At 43.2% G+C, this 10965-nt stretch overlaps 1 protein-coding gene across 1 annotated transcript; it reads left to right on the top strand.

The window, feature by feature from the left end:
- Window positions 1–7185: 7185 nt before the first annotated feature.
- LOC102688515 (homeobox protein six1b) lies at window positions 7186–10175 on the top strand. Its single transcript, XM_006632185.3, has 2 exons — window positions 7186–8012; window positions 9320–10175. The coding sequence occupies exons 1-2, from the start codon at window positions 7453–7455 to the stop codon at window positions 9612–9614; spliced, it is 855 nt and encodes a 284-aa protein (XP_006632248.1). The 5' UTR covers window positions 7186–7452; the 3' UTR covers window positions 9615–10175.
- The last annotated feature ends 790 nt before the right edge of the window (window positions 10176–10965 follow it).

Here is a 10965-nt window from a genome sequence, read left to right as displayed (position 1 = left end):
TACAACTGCCTTTTGCCCGTGACTAACATAAGACGAGACTCGTGAATATATCAGATATAACATGTTTTTTCTAAGATGAATGTTAATTTAGTCGTTGGCAAACAGCTAATGTCTCTCCCAGCACATGTCTGGTAATTCGCTGAAACGGAAAGGTGAAACCCTGGTAGGATTTAATGGTGAGATCTGCGTTAAGGACAAAATGAAACATCTGCGCTCCAGCGCGTCAGGGTGGATCACGGAGCGTGTCCGGCGAGTCCAGCAGCAGATGTGCGCGAGCCGCCCTGAGCCTGGTTCCATCGCCTCGAGCCTGCCCGCTGTCCCGCGTGGAAGCGCGCTCGAGAGAACAGCTGGGAGGCCCTTCCTGGTCCCCACGCGGCGCTGGACAAATGGCATTGTCAAGAATAGGAGCCCACTTTGTAACCGGAGCGATAACTCCGATAAGATTCTCGGATGACTCTTACGGAGTTCACATTGTCTGAAAGACATTTAAGCTTGACAGTTTCATTCCGCGCTCAAAAAAAAAAGAGAAAAAGCCACCTGTCCGTTTTTAGAAGCTTATCAGCAGGAAAAAAAAGTACCCTTTTATCCTTCTTTTCACGTTTTATCTTCAGGGGGCTCCAAAGATCATTTTGAGTTGAAGGTGAGTAACATTTTTAGCAGCACCCTCAACTTCCTGTGTACTATTTTGCTTTACATACGAAATCAGTAGCTGCACGTGCACTATAATGATATGGCGGACCGTCCAAAACTTATTTTTAAAGCTGGCATCATCCACATGAAATTATTACAGCGATACGTACTGTACCAGGATATTTTCATTTTCAAATGGAATGGATGTAATTGATCCGCATGGTGTATGTATATTTTAATTGAATTGAATACACGAAACAGAAGATTTGGTTCAAAATCAGTTCCCAATAGATCATCTGCACGAGAGGTAATTATCACCAGTGCCTGTTTCGTAGATAAGCCGACTAGCTCTGCGGTGTGCTGTTGTTTATGGACTGGCGCCCTCTCCCTGTAAGAATCACCGTGAAGCTCAGGTCGGCGCCGTCTTCAGAGACACAGGCTCGCAATAACTGAGCCTGAGCAAAGACACACCTCGTGTGGCTCCAGGTCCTCAAATATCATTGAACCGTCTTAAGAGCACGAGCAGCTGGACACGAATCGCGTTTTCTTTAAAAATGTTCACTTCGTCTGGCATTTGCAAGCCTCACGGTTATGGCTCAGCAGAATTGCCTCAGTTTATCCCCCATCCGTGATCCCTCAGATTCCTGTTTCACACAACACACTCTGTCCCGTAGAAACGAGGGGGGAAAACAGCCCCCTCTCCAGCAAAAAAGGGGATATGTTATCTGGGCCTGTATTTCTTTCTAAAAAATAACTGAGCCGAATTTTTCCTATCGTTTTAACACGCCTCTTCTCTCTTGATTTCCTATCACAGTGTCTGGGTCGTTGTTGCTATTAGCACACACCTTCGAGACTTCGAGAAGCGTCACCAAGAACAGACAACAAAAGAGGGCTTTATTACAGAAATACCGCTGCGCTCTTAAACATGATCTAATTTTTACAAGTGACAGGAAATTGTTTATAATCACGTCTCCAGTTCCTACGCTATATGTCATCATCTGAATTGTTTGCTGTGCTTCGAGCTCTTTGAAAACACGCACTCTGTCAAGGCCGCAGGCTGCTTTAACAGCTATCACTTAGCGGCAGTGCAGAAACGCGCAACCCAGGGCATCGTTAAAAAGCTGAAGATGAAATCAGGTGTCCACATCGACAAGAGCTTGAAGAGATCTAATTTGGACAAGACGTGAATGCAGCTTTCTGTAAAGGACATGATGATTCTCCAATCACAGTATTTCCGCAAAGTCATTTTTTTAATTACTTAAGTATAATAAATGTTTTTTTTTAATTCCACCTATTAGAAAACAATTTATTAAACTCCGTTTTTTAAAAAAAAATTCTCATAGGATATACAGAGGCAGTGATTTAGCATTTTGTGTATACTTTTTACACAGACATACATATGTAATCAAATACACAGAATAATAAATCATTGTTTCTATACGCCCAGTGCAGCAGCCGTTTTATTGGAAGTAAGTAAAAACACATGTAGGATCTTTCTGTGTGACGCTTTTTACGAGTCAAGTTTCGTGTACTAGTGGGATATGAATAACTGGAGGACAGTGAGTCAAATTCGCGTTGTGAACGTGTGATCTGTAAATACGCGGCTTGACAACGATTTTACAGAGCCGTGCGGAACACGACTGATGAGTTTCTGGTTGCGGGTAACGATTCCGTCGCTCCGAAACTGTGAGACCATCTTTAAACACATCTTAAATATCGCGTTTTTAAAATGAGGGAAGAAATGTTGTTGCCAGTGGGATCCGCAACCAGATGGGAGGAGGAACTGCAATACAAAAGGGAGAAAGATTCCTCTAAATATCAAATGCGATTTTCTAAGGCACTACCCGTGTGACGTATTTAGATTTCCAGTAAACGACAGGAGTGACCGACCCGTTTTGTAGCAAAACTATTTTATGCTCTCTTTTGCTCGTGCCTACCCATGCTTTAGATTACATAAGGTCATTACAGAATTTACAAAACGCAGAGACAAAAACGTGAAAAGAAACTGGCTGTGTGACTGCGGCGTGAAATAGTTTAGCGGTATAATATGTGCAAATAAATTTATGATATGTTTCTCTGGTATGAATTTGTGGTTCTCTTTTCTTCTTTCTTCCCATTCGTCTAAGCAGTCGGCAGTAGCAAAGACCCCGCCAGAACTGCCCAAGGGCAGAGAAAGTCCACATCTTGAAATAATCAGGACCTGAGAACGGGCACGTCCCCTTGGCTTCTCGGGTTGTAGCAGGAGGCGCGGAGCAATGTGGTAGAGACATTACAGAAACCCGAGAGCCGTTCATCGGTGACTCCAATTGCCAGTGTGTTAAAATTGATTAGAGACCAGCCGAGCAGACAGTAATGGTTAGGGCTCGAGACCGCGCGCCACACCACAGCCGGGGAGCAGGAGCTGAAGGAAACGAATTTGCGCGTCTCGAAAGCGACACAAGCAAATTAGCGAAACTGTGAATCGCCTCCGCTTTAGGAAAGACGCTTTTACCTGCATATTCTCGCCGTATTGCTTCATTTTACCGCGGAAAGGAAGTATTTCTGACGTAGTGTACCTTACCGCAAAACAAACACAATTGTATTCGGTGAGGCCGTGGATTGTATTGAGAATAATTTTCTTCACTGGACATTTTAAAGTCAAATTATAAAACCGTTAGGGCTATTTTCCAATGACCCGAATCCAGCTGTAGTCTGCGGAGTATCTATATTAAGCCTACCGTGTCTCCTGAATTCATATTGATACTGGCTGTATAAATGAATAAATAAACTCCGGCCCTGTTTTAAACCAGTGTGGTACCTCTGACAGTCAAGATCGCCGCCTTCAAAAACCATCGCACTGGAATATCACGCCGCTCCACTGAACCAGTTGTGTTTGTCTCGGGTTTCTGCACAACTCTTGTTACTTGTTAGTACAAGTCTTTTTACACGCGTGATATCTTCGCGCGGCGGCTGCGTTCCCTTCCTCGTCCAGCGAAGAGGGGAATGAGTTATATGTTATTAAATAAAACCATTTTAATTTCTGGCCGAATTTTAATAGGTCACGTACTGTATAAGTCACAGAGAACTGGTTGGTTCTCGTCAAACGTGGAATTCAAATTTGTACAGCATGAGAAATGATTTTTTTTATCGATACACTAAACAATGTTAATAGTTTTTGTAATTATTTTCGCATATATTTTTTTATTTTCCCCGCAGACTTTTTGCAGCTTCATTTTAAAATGAATGAGGGACGGAGCAATATTGTGCTGTAACACCGGCGTTAAATTCTCAGCAGATTGTAGACCTTGCTTGGGGTTCGCTACCGCGTGTGCTTTAAACAAAACATCAGGGTATAGTTTCTCCGTGACGTGCCCTCCAGAATTAAAATTGAGTTTTTTTTTAATATACTTTGTTTCATTAAAATAAAATAGAGTGGTGCAAGTACCACAACGCAATATAATATCCGTTATGGTAAGAAGGGAACAAATATACAAAACACGGCCTACGCAGTTAAAGAATGATTAAAAACATGCATAGAATCATACGCTTTATCTGGAAGTTTAAATGCTAATTATAATGATAAATCGCATTACAGTGAGCACTTTAACATTCTTGAAATATAATTCGTGCTGTTTTTGTTTCCTATGGCGAATGGAACGTAAATCCACAAGCCAAATGTGATCCGTCGGAATATTACATTATCCTCAAAAGCCAGACCAAATAGGACAGATTTCAGGAGCCTCCGCTTGTTTCAATCCCCCTGAGACCCTGGCAAAGTTTGTTTTTACAGGTGTCTGGAACGGCCGCTAAAACTAATTAAAGCCTCGCTTTATTTTAAACCAGCGAGCGGGCGGCCAACAGGACTCACTGTGGAATTGTCTCGCAAAGAAAACAAAGAAAAAACAAAAAACGATTCTGCAACATAAAAATTCAAATGTACCCGTGTCCAGAACCTGATTTTTTTTTTTACGTTTGGAGGTGAAACGCTTTTCTGAAGAAAAAAAAAAGTGCTCCATTCCGGGCGGGTGGATGTTGCGCCGGTGTCACGTTGCAGATCTCGGTGAAGATAGAGAAATGTGATCTATTCTTTAAAACAGCGGCTGGACAGCAAAGAGCTCGCAAAACACAGAACTCATTTACTAATGGACTGGTTTTATATTTCACTGTACAGAGGGGAGAGGGAAAAAAAGCAGAAAAAAATCTGGGCAAAGGGGATCTTTCTCATCTAGACGCACCCTTTAACTGCTGATATATAAAATGCATGAAGCTGTGTCTGCAACGGGTGACTCCGCACCGCACCAACTGTCTAAAAGCCCTGGGCGTGGACCAGTAACTCATCTAGAAATAATCAAGTGAGGAGAGCAAAACGAAACTCTGACAACAGAGAGAAAGAAAAATCTACCGTTTAAAAGGCCCCTTCTTAGGACGCACATCTTGCACGTCTGTCGCAAATGTTTCACTGCTGGAGAAACCTAAATGTCAAGACCCAGTTGTTCGCAGCCTGGACATTTCAACCCCAACTATATATGTATATCATGTCGGTGTCTTTATTGGGTTTTGTAAGTCTGTGAACAGTGATTCTCGACACCTTGCTGCTCGCTGCTGTAACAGATGAAGGTAATGGCACAAACACAAACTCCGAGCACCACGAGGTCACTCTTCCCACCCTGTCACATCAAATTCAAGATGTGAAATGGGGATGAGAAAAGAAACACAGCAAGGGCACTGGGATAACTTCAAAAGGAAATATGGACATTAGAATACATTATTCTGTTGTTTTCAAATTGATTTTTTTAAAACGCCAGCTTCAGAATAATTGGAGAATTCATAAATTCTGCATTCTCTTGAAGTGCGCCACAACACGCGGCTCGTTCAGAAGAGCAGGCGTAAATACAAACTTCCGAAGTGAAAGCACGGATAACGTGTTTCTAAGGTGACCACTGTGGTGTGACATACTCTGCAGTCCCGTGGACCGTCACAGAACCCCGAGGTCCCACGGGCCTCATAAGGAAGAAATAGGAACATGAGTGGTGTGCACAAGATTGCACACATGGCATTTCAAGAGGACTCACGACTCTATTCGCAATCGCTGAGAGCAAAGCACGGCATAAGATCAAGGATTCGTATGTGTGATCCTGCGCCTTGATTTTGGACAAAAAGAGATTCTGTGCATAGCGCGATTCCTCACACTGCTCTCTCCAGACCACCACGAACTTGGGACCCGCACGCTGGTCCAAAGAGATCATTTCCGGGTCTAATTCTGAGCATCACCTCCAGAGAACAGTCCCTGAGAGGACAACAACAACAACAACAACAACACAACTACAGAATGGGTCAGGAGTTAGAGTGAGACCATCGCAGCGGGTTCAGCTGTACTCGACTGCTACTTCTTAGTAACAAGTCCTAACCCAGCTACTCGGTTATCTGTTGGCAAGTTAACACGATGGAAACTGCGATTTGGAAAACAAATGCACCCTAAACGGTTCTCGTTGTAATCACCATTTTAAACGTCACGAACACTTGCTGTATTAAAAAAAAATACTCGACGTTCTCAGTTCCTCCAGAATGTTTTCGGATCATCTCGCAGCTCCATCTTCAGTCTGTAACCCGCTTTTCCCTCTGCCACTCTTCAGTATATTTATGTGGTTTTGGCGTGTGCGCTGGAGGTGCGGGGATTTGACATTCTTAATTAACAGTTCCAATAAGCTATATTTTAACAAAGGTGCAATTTACTCGGCGAGGAGTGCTGTTATCTCGGTATCTAGCGGCTGACAATAGATTATCTCTGATGATAGGAGGCTAATTGTTTGCTGGAGCTGTTTAATGCAGCGCTCCAGCTGAAATGTAAAGGAGGATTTCGAATCCTTAAGACTTCAATTGTCCTCTTCTTAGCAACAATTGTACAGCAGCTACCACCTTTAAAAGCTACTAAAAATTGACCCGCTAGCCTCTTGCTTTCCTGTCAAACCCAGACATTGCCTCTCCCCACCGAACAGTCCTGCTGCGGCTTTCCCTTCTCTGTCTCTATTAACCACAGCCTCTTTCACCCCGAGTTAAAGCGCAGCGCAGCTCTCACCATGAAATATCGCCTGAAGCCATTAAACTACATAACCTAATAAAAAATCACTCCATGACTATTAATAGGCAAAGAAGCAAAGTGAGGAAAAATACTGCGCGTTTTATGCGAGGGGTCTCTAAAACTAGTCTAGGTGATGATTAATAATGTATTAAAATCCAATAAACTCCTTAGGCCGTTTATCAATTCATGAAAAATTCATCGACAGAATTAACGTAATTAAATATACGCTGACCAAAAAAAAAAGGAGCAGGTCTAGGAGGAGAGCACAATGAAAATGGGCTTTAAAGGTCTGTAATAATTGATTTGTATCGAGGTGCCCCGCTCCCTCAGGTAACACTTGAGAAGGGGGCTCGAGTTTCAGCGCCTGACGTCTCTCCCCCGGAGGAAACGGAGCTGCAAACTTCGCTCGGCTCTGCCGCGAGGATAGGGCGGCCCGCGAGCCAATCAGAGCGCCGCTCCGCGCGCTTTAAGCCTGACATAACTTGAACAGGAACAAATTGTCCCAACAATCAACATCCCAAACTCGCGGAGCGGTGGATATCGCCCTACGGGATTGCACGCTGGGGTTTTTTTTTTTAAATTCGGTGAACAACAACAACAACAAAAAAAGAAAAACACAACCAGCGCCACAACAGCAGAAGATATTAATAGGCTCGACACGCGCGTTTCGTGCCCGGTCCTCTCGTCGTTCTGTTCCTTTTTCTTTTTTCCAGGGGAGAGATCGTTTTGGTGCGAGGGGGGATACAACCCAACGTCCAGACATTATGTCAATGCTGCCCTCCTTTGGCTTCACCCAGGAGCAAGTGGCGTGCGTGTGCGAGGTGCTCCAGCAAGGGGGGAACCTGGAGAGGTTGGGACGGTTTCTCTGGTCGCTGCCCGCCTGCGACCACCTCCACAAGAACGAGAGCGTGCTCAAGGCCAAGGCGGTGGTGGCCTTCCACCGCGGAAACTTCAGGGAGCTCTACAAGATCCTGGAGAGCCACCAGTTCTCCCCGCACAACCACCCGAAGCTGCAGCAGCTCTGGCTGAAGGCGCACTACGTGGAGGCGGAGAAGCTCCGGGGGCGACCGCTCGGCGCAGTCGGGAAATACCGGGTCCGGAGGAAATTCCCCTTGCCCCGGACGATCTGGGACGGCGAGGAGACGAGTTACTGCTTCAAGGAGAAGTCCCGGGGGGTCCTGAGAGAGTGGTACACCCACAACCCCTACCCCTCTCCCCGGGAGAAGAGGGAGCTGGCCGAGGCCACGGGACTGACCACCACGCAAGTCAGTAACTGGTTCAAAAACAGGAGGCAGAGAGACCGAGCCGCGGAGGCGAAGGAAAGGTAAGAAATGTGTTCTAAAAATCGCTTTCTCGCGCGAAATTATTGAATCCCCGGTTATTCTTACGTTATTATCGCCCTTCGGCCCCTTCGCGAGGTTGCTGTCGTCGTCCAGGAATGCCTGGGACGAACAGTAGGATATTTCTGCGCTGCCCTCAGCCCCACAGTTTTCTGAAAGAGCAGTACGACATCTTTTGACAGGGAAATCGCTCTTCATAACAGAGGAGAAATCTTCGTAAAGACGTGGAGGCTTCTGCCAAGCCGTCTTGTTAAAAAGGAGGTTACTGGAGAAAGAACTGAACAGGCATATTTCACGGAGGGAGAATTTGTTGTTTCTTTAATCGCACGTAATATGATTATCAGTGCCCATGAAATATTCTAACAGAAACATCGCATTCAGCAGATGGTACATTTGTGATTTAGTTTCATACGCGCTGCAGCAGAAAACTATAAAACCCATAAAAAGTTCAAAGCCCTTTATGTTGTAGAATACCTATGTATCTGGTTTACTGACTAATTTTACAATACTAAATGAAATTACATTAATTAAAAATAATGAAAGCGAATCCGATATCTTACTATTATCTTTATAGTCAGAAATGATTTGTATCGGCCTGGGTACACTGTATTTGGGCAGTAGTCCTTTTTTTAACAACACCAACCAGAGAAAACGTGGATTAGCTTAGTTACTCCTTTAACTGTTTATGATCAAAAGATAAATATCATCATAAAAATGCTTGTTTTAGCGGGTGGTTCAGATCGCTGGAACGGGTGGATTTAAAATAATCTCACTGCCAGGCAGGATTATAGGCCTGCACATTTTAGAAATTACGCTACATTTATTCTTTATGAAATTAACTTTAAAAACGCGTTTTTTGTTTATTTTTCTTACGACGGGAAAATGGAAGTGTCTTAAAAAAATCAAAGGCCTACAGTACTTCTCTTGAACGTCAGCTCTGGGGTCTCTTCCTGAATGAGTGATAAAAACACAAGGTGATTTTAGTAAAGTTTTAGTAAAACTGCATTTAAACACGACCATGGCACACTGATTTAAGATAACAGATATTGTATCGGTCATGTTTTTTACCTCAGCCCAAACGTTTGCAATAGAAATCCCCGAAAAAAACATAGGTTTGTCTTGTCTTCGATAGGCTGTCCTGCCGGTATTGACACCCTGGTATTCAGACTTGTATTTTGGGGTAGCCTATGTAATGTTCGTATTATATTATAAACCATCGCTCAAAAAGAACGTGCTGTTCAAAATTAGTACGATTTGTTATTAAGGTTTATTTTACTTTTTCTTTTGCCAGGGAGAACAGCGAAAACAATAACTCCGGCAACAACAAACAGAACCAGCTCTCTCCCCTGGACGGGGGCAAGTCTCTGATGTCCAGCTCGGAGGACGAGTTCTCTCCGCCCCAGAGCCCAGACCAGAACTCCGTCCTGCTGCTGCAGGGAAACATGACTCACCCCGGGAACTCCAGTTACCCACTGACCGGCCTCAGCGCCTCCCAGTCCGTACACAACATCCAAGGACACCCGAACCAGCTACAGGACTCCTTGCTCGGACCGCTGACTTCAAGCCTCGTCGACCTGGGGTCTTAAAACCATATCCAGAGGGGTTTTTTTTTACATAAAGGAGAAAGACTAAGATCCGACACTTTCAATGTACATATATAAATATATTATAATAAAATTTTAAAATCCCTGAGTTTTCTGATGTGAAATTTCACACAGTGGTACTTAAAAAAAAGCAGTGGACCGTTGCTGGACTTTTGGTCAAGTCGTTAATTTGGACAGATGACTAAAAACGACACCGCTTGAATTAATGCTCTTCTTCACGACCCGGACTCGTCGGTTTTTTAACAGCCTGGATGCTCATGACGCCAGGTCCACATCTGAGGCAGAACTGTCATCGTCAAAAATCGTCAAAAAAAAAAACCCTTAAAACATCTGCCTTTGAACTTGCCTTATTTTATTTTTTTTTTGCTTAATTTATGAAGTTTTTTTCTTTCCAGAGAGTTTGAATTCACAGGGAAATCGTGCTTTGGGAACTGAGAGGAAGGCTGTCAAATGAAAACATCTCTGAAGTTTACATTTTCGTAACGAGAATACTGTTCCGGCTTCAGCTGGTTTCCAATAAACGTAAGCGTATGGCGAGAGAAAGTGTTTCAAGTGTGTGATTTTTATTAACATCCGTAATTATCCTGGACCGCTTCGCGATTCATCTGGAACATGACAGCAAAAATACTAATTCTTTTTGCAACGTACTATAAGTGACATTTATGTAAGATAGAATGGAGTAATTTAAGTATAATATTTAAAGCAGTAATTGTGGATAATGGAGCTCTTAGCAAACAATGGAGTGAAATCAATAATAATTGACTGTAAAAATCAATAAACGCATAAATGATATGAAAATAAAGAGTTAAACATACGGTGATTGACCGAAATGAACATATGGCATTGATCCTTTAATAGGTATATTTTGGTTTACGTTTTGCCTTTTTCCTTTAAGGGCAACATTATATTTTAAAGAGGGACACTTAATGCTTGTATTTGTGGGATGTATTTAAACGCTATTGGTATTAATCTACAAAAAGAACAACCGGCTTAATTTTAAGGCTCGTTTTTTGTACAATAAAAGTCGATAACTGAGGTCTGTCGCTAGTGTGCTCTTAAAACTGGAAACATTTGCTACATTATGTAGGCGCATTGAAACTTCTCTATATCCACAGTCCAGGCTGAACCTTAGTTTGAAAAACAAAGTGTCGAGCTTAACACGTTTAAGACATGTCTGCAATACCTGAAGTTTAGCTTTTGGTGAACAGAAACGTCACTTCGTCTAATGAAACAGAGCTTCGCGTTTTGATGTCCGGATTATTTTGAAGTGAAACAAAAACAGCGGTAGGGAAAAAACGACGCCGATTCTGACATCGCAAGATAATAAGACATT

This window comes from Lepisosteus oculatus, chromosome 8, assembly GCF_040954835.1.
Source record: "Lepisosteus oculatus isolate fLepOcu1 chromosome 8, fLepOcu1.hap2, whole genome shotgun sequence".
In the NCBI taxonomy this organism is placed as follows: domain Eukaryota; kingdom Metazoa; phylum Chordata; class Actinopteri; order Semionotiformes; family Lepisosteidae; genus Lepisosteus; species Lepisosteus oculatus.
The sequence above is the reverse complement of the archived record's forward strand: the minus strand, read 5'-3'. Positions and strand labels throughout refer to the sequence as shown.

Excerpts from the sequence above, each read along its gene's own strand:
- LOC102688515 (XM_006632185.3), top strand. The coding sequence starts at position 7,453 with ATGTCAATGCTGCCCTCCTTTGGCTTCACCCAGGAGCAAGTGGCGTGC. Across the intron at positions 8,013-9,319 it reads GCCGCGGAGGCGAAGGAAAG|GGAGAACAGCGAAAACAATA; the intron begins GTAAGAAATGTG and ends TTCTTTTGCCAG.